The 14835-nt window shown below is 39.8% G+C and overlaps 1 protein-coding gene across 7 annotated transcripts in view; it reads left to right on the forward strand.

The window, feature by feature from the left end:
* The window catches only part of ADAM23 (ADAM metallopeptidase domain 23), a 200369-nt gene that overhangs the window by 118901 nt on the left and 66633 nt on the right, over window positions 1–14835 (forward strand). For all 7 annotated transcript variants that reach the window (XM_053215688.1, XM_053215687.1, XM_027052633.2 and 4 more), the window contains exons 10-16: window positions 815–886; window positions 3005–3168; window positions 4284–4368; window positions 5362–5452; window positions 8006–8054; window positions 10238–10337; window positions 14239–14310. In XM_053215688.1, the coding sequence (XP_053071663.1) occupies window positions 815–886; window positions 3005–3168; window positions 4284–4368; window positions 5362–5452; window positions 8006–8054; window positions 10238–10337; window positions 14239–14310 (633 nt within the window). The remainder of the gene's footprint in view (window positions 1–814; window positions 887–3004; window positions 3169–4283; window positions 4369–5361; window positions 5453–8005; window positions 8055–10237; window positions 10338–14238; window positions 14311–14835) is intronic.

Raw genomic sequence — 14835 nt, forward strand, 5'->3', positions numbered from 1 at the left:
TGCTAAAACTGTAGCCCTCCAGATGTTGTTGTGGAATTATTCTGTTAATTGACTTTTGTTTATTTTCTCAAATGATCATAAATAACCATAAACATTCTTGAAAGCTTCCTGTGGAGGAGGCATTCTTCTGAAAGAATATATTGAAATGTATGAAAGAATGCATTCCGTATCACAGGCAGTATCTAAAATGCTGCCGAGGAAATTTTCTTGGCGTGTGTATGGTCTGGAGTTTAAAGTGAGAAGGGTGTCGTATTGGGCCTAAATTTCTTGGCTAAGCTCTTTGTAAACTGGTAAAGGTGCTTTCAGTGAAAACAAAAAGGTTGCATTTGTAGACATTAAGACTGAATTAACAACTTACTTCTCAGGTGTAAAGCCTCTCATCCAGGTTTCTTTTTTTTTTTTAATTAAAGTATTTTTTATTATTGCTATTTGTAATATAATTTACTGTCAAATTGGCTTCCATACAACACCCAGTGCTCATCCCAACAAGTGCCCTCCTCGGTGCCCATCACCCATTTTCCCTCTCCCCTCCTCCTACCCCCCCCCCCCATCCACCCTCAGTTTGTTTTCTGTTCGCACACATTTCTACAGGCGCTCTCCTTACCTGGAACTGGTAAGGTGTTTTAGATAGAGTGTTGCTGCTTAACAGAGAAATAAAATAGAACACCACCATATCCAACATGGCACACACTGAACTGTGTATTTTTGATCCCCATTTGTACTGTTGCTGTGAGATTTCTGCTTTTGCTGTATTTTGAAATTTACCATGAAATTATGATTTAGCAGTGACTGGTTTATCCTTTCCCCCCCCCAGTATAAGAAGTATCGCTCTTCTCACGCACACACCAATAACTTTGCAAAGTCTGTGGTCAACCTTGTGGATTCTGTAAGTATCCTGATTTTCTTGAACCTATTTTTCCAAGATGGAATGGTTTATATTTCTACCTGTTTACTAGTTATTTGAATTCTTTCTTGGGCAAAAGTAAAAATGCCATCCTTAAGCTCATCTGGCTAAGAAGTTATAGGGTGGAAACTTCAAAAGAGTAGTGTCCTCAGAGCTAAGAGGGCTGCTGAGTCATTCTCAGTATCCCAGAGATGCATTAGTGCTGCTTATAAGTGATGTCCAGACCTGTTTGTCACCAAGCCTATGAAGGACAAAAACACAAGAGAAAATAAAGTACCAAAAGAGTATAAATTACACTTGACAAATGAGACTTTGATGATAATAACCAGTTGAGCTTATTGTCTTAAATATATGGCAAGGGAGCTGGTAGATTGAGGTGGAGTATGTTTGGAAAATATAGGAAATACAGTTTTATTTTGTTTTGTTTTGTTTTGTTTTTTAACTAACATTTACTTTCTTAGTAGTGAATGCTTCAGATTTTATTTCTAGATGACAGCGTTAAGTGCAGTCCCCAAATGAAACTAATTTGAAACAGTAAAATCTGTATCTTCTTACAAAGACTTCTAACTCTATAAGATCGTTCATATCAATATTTTTTCCCTCTCATTTTGTAAGTTACAGAGAATAATGGTTAAGGTTTTCTTCCTTGTTCCTGCTTTAGCTAGAATTCCATAGATGTGAACATTATTTGCTGTGTTCCAATAACTAGTTCTATTTGCCATAGCCATAGGCTAAATATAGCATACTGCTTTGTGTTCTAATGTAAAGTGCTCTTTTGTTCAGTTAAATATATTTTTATCTGATATTTATTATATGTCCCCTCTTACCTGGGAAAAGAAGACTTTTTATGAGTTGCCAACTATCTAAATGATACTTGTTTTCTCCAAAGAACTGCCTCCTTTTCTGCCTTTGAAACAGTCCCCGAACCTTCAATGTTGTAAATACTCATAACATATGACACCTACAGAGACAGCTAGGTAAAGGCATAATACGGGTGGATGAGCATAGTGGGTCATACAGAGTTAGGACTGAAATTCTGAAAGCCAGTTTACACGTGGGTTATTAATTTTCCGTAATTTCAGCTCTTGTCAGCCGCCTTCTCATACAAAAACTATAAGTTAATATGGAAAAGAGAGTATTGGGCACACCTTCTTCACTGCCAAAGTTGTTGACTTGGTAGCATCTTTGTATTGGTCATTCTACCATGATTGAATGGAATCACATCTTGCAAAGTGCAGTTTTTGTTTTGGGCTCTCCTATAAGCTGACCAGCTCTAACTTGCTTGTCGTAAAATCATTTAGCTTCAGGTTGAGTCAGGCACGATGATATTTTCTGATGATATTTTCTTTCTTCGGTGGGTTCAAAGACATCCATTATTTTCTTAATTAGCTTGAAAATAGGACAAAGTGACAGCAGTCTTTGAAGTCGCTTAATTGTGTGAATTGTTTAGCTACTGGGCCAGAACTGGAGAAAGAGCCGAAAGATACAATTTAAATGTTGTGAATGATGCCACCCCATGGCGAGGGTGAGGTGGGTGATACGCATCTGCTTTTCCCTGTTGTGGCCCAGATCCACGACTCCCGCTGGCTGTTATTCTAGGTGTCATGTCACAAGGCCTCCAAGGGCAAGCCAGCCATGTTGCTGGTGCTTGTCCAAGGATTTACCAGACTATTCCAATCCTGCAGGACTCGCTGGTCACACTGCGCTTACCCGGAGCCAGTATGTCAGGCTCCTACGTGTCACCTCCTGTGAGGTTTGGAAGGGTGATTTTACTCTACCCTGTTTAGAATTTATGTCCAGACTTTCGAATCTTGACATCCCTACTGTCCATCCCCTAGTAGGATGCCTGGCCACTAAATGTGCTCATTTGGGATTGAAATAGTCTAGTAGGAGAGAGGCTGAATTGTGTGATTGTGATTTCTTTTTTTAATTTTTGCTCTTGGAAATGAGAAAGGAAAGAAGATTCTTTATGATGAGCTAATTGTGACCTCATGTTCTCCTCTCACCTCCCCTCCTGTCCTTCCACTGACTCTGAATCACTGATTGTGCATGTTTGACCCAGTGTTTTCCTCCTGCACCTGTCCTGTTGTATACCCTCAGATTTACAAGGAGCAGCTTAACACCAGGGTTGTCCTGGTGGCTGTAGAGACCTGGACTGAGAAGGATCATATTGAGATCACCACCAACCCTGTGCAGATGCTCCATGAGTTCTCCAAATACCGGCAGCGCATTAAACAGCATGCTGATGCTGTGCACCTTATCTCGTATGTACCTGTGGTCTTCGGGTTGACATTTATCTTGATCCCTTTATTGGACCACCTAAGTTATACATAAGTGTATGGATCCTGAATTGATTCCTTTCTCTGGTTATATACGTAGCAGGGAGGTAAGCCTTCTGGTGCTGGGAAGGTGGTTCCATGGTCATAAGATTTACCTTCAGAGCATGATCTTACTTTCACACTTTACATCTTGCAGGTGAACTCATGATTCAAGGTGGCTGCTGGTGCACCAGCCTTTATTACGGGCACCAGGAGTACAGGGAGGGAAGAGTGCAAGAGAGCACTCCTTCCAGCTGAGTTAGCTCCGTTAAAGTGGATTTCCTGAAAGCTTGCACATATCAGTTTTTACCAGTAAATCATTTGCTAGCCCTTTGTTATAGCCACACCTAGCTGCAAGAGAGACTAGGAAATATAGTCTTTAGAGGTGAACCATTGAATAAAATTGAGATTTTATCCTTAAGGAAAAGGATTGCCATACTTTCTTTTAATATAATAAGTGGTTTCCTTGCCCATTCATTACAAAGCTGTTTTCAGACCATCCTCTAAGACCAACCAAATTCCTCTTTCCTTGCCTCTCACCTTAGCTCTTTACTCGTTTCTCTCAGTCCATAATCAGCAACTTCTTTTTTTTTTTTAATTTTTTTAATATTTGTTTATTTTTGAGACAGAGACAGATTGAGCATGAATGGGGGAGGGTCAGAGAGAGAGGGAGACACAGAATCCGAAGCAGGCTCCAGGCTCTGAGCTGTCAGCACATAGCCCGACATGGGGCCGGAACTCACGAACCGTGAGATCATGACCTGAGCCGAAGTCGGAGGCTCAGCCGACTGAGCCACCCAGGTGCCCCCAGCAACTTCTAATAATTTATAAATTTATAATAATCAGCCAGTGCTTCGTAGGTGCTCAGTTAATGTTTGTTCTATGGAGACTGCTTAACATAACATAAATCTAAAGGTATTTAGAATGTAGTTTTTGATTTCCTGAGGGAAGTTGAATTTGGGGTATTCAGTGTAGAGTGAGTAGACATGTTTTGGGACATGATGGTCCCATATATGATGGCCACCACATTGGCTTCCTGATTGCCCTTTCTTTTTCTGTAGGCGTGTGACATTCCACTATAAGAGAAGCAGTCTGAGTTACTTTGGAGGTGTCTGTTCTCGCACAAGGGGCGTTGGCGTGAATGAGGTAAATTTGATCAATTTTCTTAAAGTAGAGCTTTATCTTTGCATCTGATATCTTTCTTCCCTGTGGCCTAGTTTACATCCCTCTTGGGCTTGTTTAAAATGACAGTGACACCGGGAATAAGGTATAAGTGATTTCTATTAGTAAATAGAACCCAAAGTGGTCTTTGGTGTTAAAAAAGAGGTATTGCTTCATTTCATAATGATAGTATTTCATATTTATCAGGCAAACGCATGCCAAAGATTGATCCAGATATTTTTTTCAACTCTATGGATAAATTTTTATAAACTTATTACTCCTTTCCTGATAACTTTAAGCTATAATGCTCTCCTGCGGATGTTAGGTTTTAATTCATTTAAATCAAAGAATGTGTGATTATAGTTAATCAGTATCTTTGGTTTCTCCCTATGTAAAATTTTCATTTTTATGCCTTCTACCTGTCTATCTATAGAATTCATTGAAACAAATGTTTCCTTCATCTCATTGTTTGGATTCCAGTACCTTCATTTATATAAAGGAAATTCTTACAACAGTTGGCGACAGCACTCAAAAAGGCTGAACCAACTATAGCTAAACCCTGATAAATGCCAGGATATATTATAACAAGTTGTAGCCAATAGCCATCATTCAGTAGAGGCCTCTCTGAGGCCTCTCTGAGCCATCATTCTGTCAAGGCCTCTCTCTCGACTTATTTCTAGTAAGTTGAATTTATTCTTGGTTTGGAATGAGTTGGATTGGGGCACAGCCTTTTACGAATTGTATCTTATGTTTCCATGTGAGAGCATCAAGTTCTGAGAGATGCCACATAGGAAGAGAGGCGTTCTGCTTCTTGGGCCCAGTTGCAAGGAAGAGGTGCTGAGGAACGTATGCTGTCTTTTGATGCTGTGAGGCTCTGCTTAGGGAACTGAGATGATATGTGGTGATGATTAAGAAATAATAACTAGCTTTGTGCACTCTCTCAAATGTTTCCCACACACTTTCAACTCTGAAAAACAGTATGGTCTTCCAATGGCAGTGGCACAAGTATTATCGCAGAGCCTGGCTCAAAACCTTGGAATCCAATGGGAACCTTCTAGCAGAAAGCCAAGTATGTACATTGACCTTCTTACTCACTTTCATGTGCCATTCTGTCTATATAATGCATGTCCAGTCAATAAATAAATATTGTTCATTCCTAAGTCATTATAGTTTAATTGTAGTCTACTTCCTTCCTCTTAAAAAAGATGATCAAATGAGCGACTTAAGGTAATTTTTAATCCGTTTGGGTTGTAGATATCTCTCCTTTAAAATTCATAAAATCATACTCACTTTCTCAGAGTGGGATCAGGTCTTTCTCACACTGCAGAATGTTGGGGGTGAGGTCGATGAGTACTCACTCTCTGGGTTCTAAGCAGCGGAGTATAGAAACTGGATGCCAGTGAGACTCCATCAGGGAGTTATTAATAGTACATTTGGATCAAGGAATAGCTTAGATCTACTATAAGAAAGCAGTGCCAACTCTAATTAAAATTCCCCACCTACCTACCTCCAACTGAACTCACTCACATGGTCCCATCAGAAGAGTTCAAGAAGAAGCCTCCCCTCCAGGCAGCTCTGCCCTAGGGCCCTTTAAGCCTGGGAATGGGTGGTAGATGATAACACTCTAGTGGGCAGGTAGTGCCAGGAGGGAGTCCACACAGGGCCCCAGATCCCATCCAGTGGGAAAGTGCAGCCAGTGACGGCTGGTGTCACTCTCCTCACTAATCAGAAGAGAGGAAGATGGAAAGACAGGACTGAGCTTCTGGTAGCAAAATATCCAAGGCCCACAATGGTTTTAGGAGTCCATGAAAAATTTGAATTTCTTTAAAAATCAGAATGAAATCCAACCTGGATTATATTAGTCTTTAAACCAACAAAGTAGCAAAATACAATTTCTAATACACTTTGGTGGCACGAGGCCAAAGTGCCTAAGGCTCACAAAAATAATAATGCGACCTTGTGGATAAAAGGACCGAGGTATTCACTCAAATTATTCTCTTAAGTGGAAGTCTGCTCCCCTCTGTGAAACTATCAGACGCTTAAAGGAAAGGTCTCCTTGCCCACCTCACTTCCCCAAAGAAGAAAAGGACAACAATCTACGTTCACATTATTCTACATTTTATACTTTAAAAAAAATATATTTTTTTAATGTTTGTTTACTTCTGAGAGAGAGAGAGAGAGAGAGAGAGAGCTAGAGCACAAGCAGGGGCAGAGAGAGAGGGAGACACAGAATCCGAAGCAGGGTCCAGGCTCTGAGCTGTCAGCACAGAGCCCGATTCAGGGCTCCAACCCATGGGCCATGAGATCATGACCTGAGCCGAAGTCAGATGCTTAACCAACTAAGCCACCCAGGCGCCCTGATTTTATACTTTTTTGACGACTCTCAAATAATTGTCATTAATGCACATGTTATGGGAACTTGAAACAAAATACATATCCACGGGCTTCTCAATTTCCTTTTGGGACGTATTAAGTCATCACTTTGTGGGTGTATTAAGTCTGGTGGCACTTTGCAAATATCCATAAACTTTCATTTATTAATATCTTGCTCAGAGTATTTGCTTTCCCAAGGAAACACACAGTACACATCAAAGGAGGTATTTGGGGTTCCATCAGCGGGATAGATGGCTTTAAAATCTGAAAGAGTAGGGCCAGGTATATGGCCTTGTTTGAGAAGGCTGGGCTGTGAAGAGGCCAGCGCTGGGGTCAGCAGAGACCTGTTACAGAGTTGGGTGAGGGTCTGTGGTGAGAAGTAGGGGTTCATTACTGATGCCTGGAGTAGTTCCTTCCTAACATGTTTTATTCCTTTGTGAATTATTTGTTTAGGTAGATAGTTCATTAGTTCCGAACTTCTATTTTTGAAAAAATCCCATCTGGAGTCTTTCTGTAAAGACTCCTGTGTTTATGATAGAAAAAAGAATAGGAAAAATAAAAGAACAGCCCATTACTGTATCAGTATGGCAGTGTCTGACATCTATGTTGAGTTTATGACTATTGTTTAATTTAAATGACTATTTACACTTTTATTTTAGAATGCTGTCCTTTCTTTCCTAAACCTTTTAGCGTAGTGTTCTTCAAGTTCCGGCCCAACCTCACCTTGACTCGAGCAAATAGAATTCTCTCCTGGAACCTCCGTGTGCTCTGTTGGCGGAGCTTCAGTGATGACTCGTTATATCTGTGCAAGCGAGCCTTCCAGCTCACAGAGCACATACAGGCGCTCATCTTGCATGAGCCCGCAACCCACTCTGGGAGATAGGCAGAGAGGTTATTCCCCATTTTCCTCATCAGGTGGAGTTTGGACCAGAACTCAGGCTTTTCATTTCCAGACCAGGCTACTTTTCCCTAAACATTAATTGAGTTCTCTGAGTTACAAACACGAAGAGAGGCACAGTTTTATTCCTTAGCAGCTGTTGTCTTAGGGAGCAACCTATACTCCTGGAAAGGATAAAGAAGTATTGTTTTAAAAGAAATAGGTTTTGTTTGGAGAGACCTCACGTTCTGTATCTTTAGGACATGAAATTGGTGATGAGAATTATCTCAAGAGCTGCAGTGCAAAGTAAAGATGTGACTTTTGTTGTTTCTCTCTTTTTTTTTTTTCTTGCTTATTATTTCATCGGACTAGAATGTGACTGCACAGAATCCTGGGGTGGCTGCATCATGGAAGAAACAGGGTAAAATTTCATTATATATGCATTTGAAATATGCCTTTCACTGAAATTGCTGTTTATGATTAGATACACAGTCTCCCAAGTACTGGTCTCTTAGGTTCAATACTCAGTATAAATTCAATAATTAATTATCTTATATTTTAAAAATGGAAGGACTAATTTGCCTTATATTTTAATTTTTTGCTTAAATTTGTTGATAATAAAATATAGTAATAACTGCTGTTTCTTTCTATTGACCTTTAAAGGAAGCACATTATTAAATGCTTCCAAGTTTAGCAGAGGCATTAATTTTTTAGTGCACTTAGAATAAAAGCTGGTTGTCTGCCTGAAGCAGTCAATGAAAATCAATTTATTTATCAATTTATATTTTAAGGAACTCTCCAATAGACATGTTTGCCGTAGTAAAAATTACACTATATTGCTTATATAATCAATACAGATTTTTTGGTTCTTAAGGTAGCTTTATTGTGTCTAAATTAGGTATCTCCTATTGATAGAAATTTGAACATTTTCTCACCTATCTCTTCTTGTGAGGACACTTTGGGAACTAGAACCCCTTTCTAGTTGCCATTGCAGCTGTGAAGTGCAGCTGTGAACCAAAGCCTGGAAACATTGCCCCAGCCCCTGCACCCACGGGAGCCACTGGCCCATGGCCATCTAAGCTAGAGCCCACCCCTTCCAGCTGGAAGAGGTTTTCTCACCCGTTTTGTCTCTCTTGTTCCTTCTGCCCATGCCAGATATCTGCTCAACACATCACCCATTTCTGGTCCTACCCCCATCCCGAGGAGCCCCAGTGGCCAGAGGCCCTGACCTACTCATGCAGAGTCCCTTCCTTACTTTTCCCCGGGAGTCCTGCTCCTGGGGAAAAGACGAGTGTGAGTGTGAGGGTTTGCAGAGAGAGTCAACATTCCGCCTGCTGCTTTAGGACATAGGTTTCTAGAAATGTAGTTTAAATGTGAAACCGTTAGCCTTCATGCTCCCCTTACTGTTGCACCACAATTTAGTAACATTATGGGTTAAACAGCATTTTCAAGGACTACTCTAGGAAGGTAACACTGTTGATAATATTGCTTCTAAAGGGAGCTGCCTTCTGCCTTCTGAACTCCCAATTTCTAAATGAATTTTTGGACTGACCACCCTTAGAATATAAAAAAACTACTTAGTGTGTGTGTGTGTGTGTGTGTATTTAAATATGTGTATGTATGCCAATTTATTTCCTGATTTGAAAATGCAGTCTTATCAGACTTTTAGAGGAAATGCCAAGCCTCTTTAAGAGATCCCTGTCAACAATGGTAGGTTTTTCCTACTTCCATATACTACCCTCATGCACCAGGTTACAAAAAAACTATTGGATTACATCTCGTAATAAGCGGCCTGTCACTCTCAAATCAAGTACTGTGACAAATATGCCCGAGGAATCAGCGTGTATGATTCCATTTAACCATGACCATATGTATAATATTTCCCTATGCACTGACCTAGAGAGAGTAATTTGATTAATTTCATCACACAGGCTTATATTCCTGCTGAGTCATTAATATCACCAAATAGTTTTTGAAGTTGAGCATAAGGAGCTATTTATTACCTAATTCTAATTCAGAAGGAGCTTACCCTATGTGCCAAAAACATGTATACAGATATCCATGTGTGTGTGTGTGTGTGTGTGTGTATAGTATAATACTTCTCTTTAGGGTTTCCTTGTTTGCCTCAATTGTGTTCCTGAAGCCTGCATTATATAATCTTTAATAAATTAACTGTCACAATTCCTTCCTCCAAAGTAGAATCTGGCAGGTTCCCTTGTGTCTTTTATTCGGGACAGAGGCAAAAAAGTGCTTGCCTTTACTGAGACAGAGCAAATAAAAACGACCACATTTAAAAATACAGCCTAGGTGGAGAAGTTTTGTGATGAGCTTTCTAAACCTTTTCTAAGCCAAGGCACAGAAGAGCTTGGCTGCTGAGGAGGTTGTAACCTGCCTCCCAATCTGTGGTTTTCTTTGAATTTCTATTTTTGTAAACTCTACCACACATACTTATTTGGCAATTGGAACATAAATGCCTTGTCAACATTTGTGTGGAAGCATCTAGATCCAGAGTGAACATTTTGTTCTAGTTCAAGGGTTTTAATTTTCTTCTTTGATGACTGCTTTTGGTAAATTATTTACATAATTGATTCTTTATTTTCTCAGGGTGTCCCACTCCCGGAAGTTCTCAAAGTGCAGCATTTTGGAATATAGAGACTTTTTACAGAGAGGGGGAGGAGCCTGTCTTTTCAACAGGCCGACAAAGGTTAGTAACTCAGAAAGTGTAACCATTTGTCCAATTTTGTTTTTGCTTCTAAGAAGTTCATTTAATGTGCATAACACTTAGGAAAGCAACAGCCTTTGAAATCATATATACCTCAGATCTACTCGCAAATCTCTTATTTGTGGGAAAAGACTTAAAAGCCATTCTTGCGTTTTACTGCTTGTGAAATGTTGAAGAGTAGCTTAATAAAACTAGATGCAGAAAGACTTATCTTTTTACAGTGGAATACTGCCAAACGTCAGATACTTGTCTTGGAAAACAGGTTTTCTTTCTGTCGATCAGATTAATATTTATAGAAGCCATTATCATCTTGAAGAACTAGTCCTGTTTAAATGAATGATAAAACCATAGTTTCCCTGCTCTGAATCTCTGATTTTTCAATGCTGGCTATACCCCTCCCACCCTCCCCTCCAAACAAACATCCTTCAATTAAAGTATTTTTGAAATTTTCATATTAGGGTTTTTCATCCTGCTGCTAAGAGATTGTGGATTAGATTAAGACATATTGCTTTAGGGACGCCTGACTGGCTCAGTCGGTTAAGCGTCCGATTGAGGCTCACGTCATGATGTCACGGTTCGTGGGTTCGAGCTCCGCCCCGGGTTCTGTGCTCACAGCTCTGAGCCTGGAGCCTACTTCGGATTCTGTGGCTCCCTCTCTCTCTGCCCTTCCCCTGCTCACTCTCTGTCTCTCTCTCAAAAATAAATAAGCGTTAAAAAAATAAAAACAAAAAAAAACAACAAAGAAAGATATATTGCTTTAACCCGTTTCTCTGACAAAAATTCTATTTTCCTTTGGCATTCTCTCTAGGGCTTTTTTTTTTGAGTGGTCTATTCTCCTAGACAGGAAGCATTACTAATATGAGCCAGCCAAAAACTGGCTCGAGGTATTTATTGATCTCATAAATACATATGTGTATTTAGTATTAATTATGTAGTCCCTCTGTGTGGGAAGGTCCATGTTGTCAAATGGCACTTCATCAAATTCAAATACACAGTGTCACAATCCTTATCCATAATTCCTTAATTCAAAAAGCTCAGAAAATTGAAAGTGTTTTTTATGAGTTTTCATAGAACATGTCAAGGCAGTAAAACTTGTCTTGGACTGAAAACCTTTATTATCTCCCGTAGTGTAAATATTCATAAGTCTTACTGCAGAAATAGAAATGTTTTTGATTTTAGGGTATGCATGAGGCCCCTCAGGGCTTTTATATAGAACATGGTAATTGCATCATACTTTTCTAAAATCTAGCAAAGCCAGACTTTCAAACTCACTGGCTACAAAGCTTTTGGATAAGAGATTATGGACCTATAGTAGCATTTTTGGAAATGAATTTTTCAACAAGCAAAGAGATAGGATTGCTGCTAATTCGCAGATGGTATAGAAATTCTAACATTGCACATTTCATATTGCTTTTGACAATACTACTTCATAAGCCAAATATAACCCATTTGCTATACAAAAAGATTTAATGCTCTATGAATTGAGAGAGCAGTGAAATCATGTTAGCCTTAAAAAAATAAAAATCAGTGACTAATGTGGATAGTTGACAAATTTACTACTATCCTCATAAGTAAGTGATACTCCTGTAGTCAGAGGATAGTAGTTTGATGTCTGACACCTATATGAAGTCTCAGTAAGGCTGCAAAAAAAGAAACAGGAATTTTAAAGTGACCTTGCATCATGTAATTCGGCTGCCTGCCTTTCATGGCATTGATCTCAATACAGGAAATCTGAAAATTTCAAAGTGTTTAAAATGGGGGAAATGAGTATTAATGAATTAATGTGAGCTGCTGGCTTTATGAATTGCAATGTATGTGACTAATTTTACCTGCCTTGTGTCTCGCCAGCTAATTATAAGTAGCATGCTTGAGGGAACAACACTGAGTTCTAAAGTTTCTAGAGTGTGTTAAAGGATCCACCACTAGGTTTCTGAAATTGCCTGTGAGTAGAAAGAAAATTATTCCAATAACTTGGAAACTAAATAAAAATGACTATACATCTTCAATTTTAAAAATTAGTAAATACAGGGGCACCTGGGTGGCTCAGTCGGTTGAGCGTCTGACTTTGGCTCAGGTCGTGATCTCACGGTTCATTAGTTTGAACCCTGCGTCGGGCTCTGTGCCGACAGCTCAGAGCCTGGAGCGTGCTTCAGATTCTGTGTCTCCCTGTCTGTCTGCCCCTCCCCTGCTCATGCTCTGTCTCTGTCTCTCTCTCATCTCTCAAAAGTAAACATAGAAAAATTAAAAATTAGTAAATACAGATTTATTTTTTTAAGCTACATGGCGGAATTATTTATTTATTCATTCATTTATTTATGAGTTATTTATTTATTTATTTATTTACGTGTTATTTATTTATTTATATTTTGAGAGAGGGGGCGCACTCATGAGAGAATGCCAAGCAGGCACATGCCATCAGCGTGGAGCTCTACGTGTGCGGCTCCATCTCATGAACTGTGAGATCGTGACCTGAGCCAAAGCCAAGAATAAATGCTTAACCAACTGAGCCACTCAGGTGCCCTAGAAGGATTTTTTTTTCAAGCCCCCATGGATTCCGGTAGAACTATTTATATGTATGCATGAAGGAACTGACTCTTTTTTTCTAAGTGCTTTTAGTGAGTGAATGTATGCATGCGTGGTTTCCATGTTATTTTCGCATTGTCTGTGTGTCTGTTTCTGTGCTATGGGACTCTTCCCACTGGCCATGTTTTCCACTCAGTTTGTGATAGTGGCCTGTCACAGGATGGAAGCAGGGTCCAAGAATGAAGTCTAGTGGTTGATTCCCTGCGGGGCCCGATAGAAAGTGCTAGCCATGTTCCAATCTGAGCTTTCCATTTCCGTTTTCTCCTGCCTCCTGATAAAATCCCATGGAGATTAGGACTGCTGACTTCACTCAGTGGACTTTCCCATAGGGGAGTCTGACTCCACCCAAGTACCCTGGAAACCTTTCTTGTTTCTGATAAGAGTTTTCCCTTCCTGCAAGTGGAAGCAGAATTGGGTCTTTGTCAGGTGGACTCAGTGGAAGGCAGCCCTTCTTTGGGGGCGGGTACTGCTGCTGGCGAAGGAGTCTCTTTTGCCCTCTCTTGCTCATGGCTTTGAGCATTTGGATTGGGATGCGCTGTTCCAGTCTCCATCCAAGTGTGATGGACGTGCCCAGGGAGATCTGGCCCCAGCTGAAGGAAAATAGAAATGTTTCTTGTAAATAATCAACTGCCTCTATCATTGGTTGCAATACAGTTTATCTGGCAAGCAAGTTCATAGCACTAGCAGTGTGAGTCATTCTAGAAATTTGACTCTTCCGTAGCTCCAGAAATGATTGAGGAATTTCTATAGAGCCATGCATATGTCTGCACATTTATGTAATATGCTTTGGACAGTACAGATTTCTTTTCAATGAGAATTACGGGCAGCACTTTTTCTAAGCTTATTTGAATTTCCTTGATTGTGTATATCACATTTGGCTGTGGCTGAAACATTTTTATCTTTTTGACAATTTTATGTTTTCTCAGCCGACTTGAGATAAGTCACGAAATTAGATATCTGTGAGCCTTAGCAATGCATTTTAGCTCCATTAGCAAATATGATAAGTGATCTATTCTTTTTGACAGCTTATTTCCATTAACAAGTAATTCTCATGGTAGAGGTCATCTCTGGGGCCCATCTCCAGAGAATCCTCCAAGAAATATTACCCCATTTGGACTATGTTTTTTAGAAGTGTTGTTAATAAGTGAACAGTGTTTCCCACACAGACATCATTTATAGGTGCCATCACAACAAATCACAGAAGAATATCACATGATAGCTGATTATACGGCCCAATTGGTGTGTTGACTTTCTGTGATAAATTAAAACGTGTTTCCTTTCTCTTCCTAATCTCTTTCAGCTATTTGAGCCCACAGAATGTGGAAATGGATATGTGGAGGCTGGAGAAGAATGTGACTGTGGTTTACATGTGGTAGGTATAAGAGATCTTTTCTGTCTTCAACACAGTTCTTACCCAGAGCAAACAAGAATAGCATTAGTGAGGAGCCTATACTGGCCTTCTCAGTGGTCTTTCTCATCTATTAATGCTTAATCCCAGCTCAGACAGGTTAGAATTAATCATGTCCTTATGGCCCCGTTTGAAAACAAAAACAAAAAGAAAAACAAAACAAAAAAAACCAAATGGGTTCTTCTAATCAAATCTCCTCCCTCTTAAAAATCCATAGCTCATATTCATCCCACTCAAATTTTACCAAATCATGAAGCATGGTGTATGTTATCTTTGTCTTTATAAAACTAGATAGAGTCTGGGGGCACCTGGCTGCCTCAGTCGGTGGGGCAGGCGACCCTTGATCTCATGGTAGTGAACGTTAGCCCCATGTTCGGTGTAGAGATTACTTAAAAAAAAATCTTAAAAAAATAACTAGATAGAGTCTTAAGAATGTATTAGAGCTAACCAACGGTGAGGTGCCTGCTAAGAGATGAGCTTACTTGTTGG

The sequence above is a fragment of the Acinonyx jubatus genome, chromosome C1, assembly GCF_027475565.1.
Source record: "Acinonyx jubatus isolate Ajub_Pintada_27869175 chromosome C1, VMU_Ajub_asm_v1.0, whole genome shotgun sequence".
Classification (NCBI taxonomy): Eukaryota; Metazoa; Chordata; class Mammalia; order Carnivora; family Felidae; genus Acinonyx; species Acinonyx jubatus.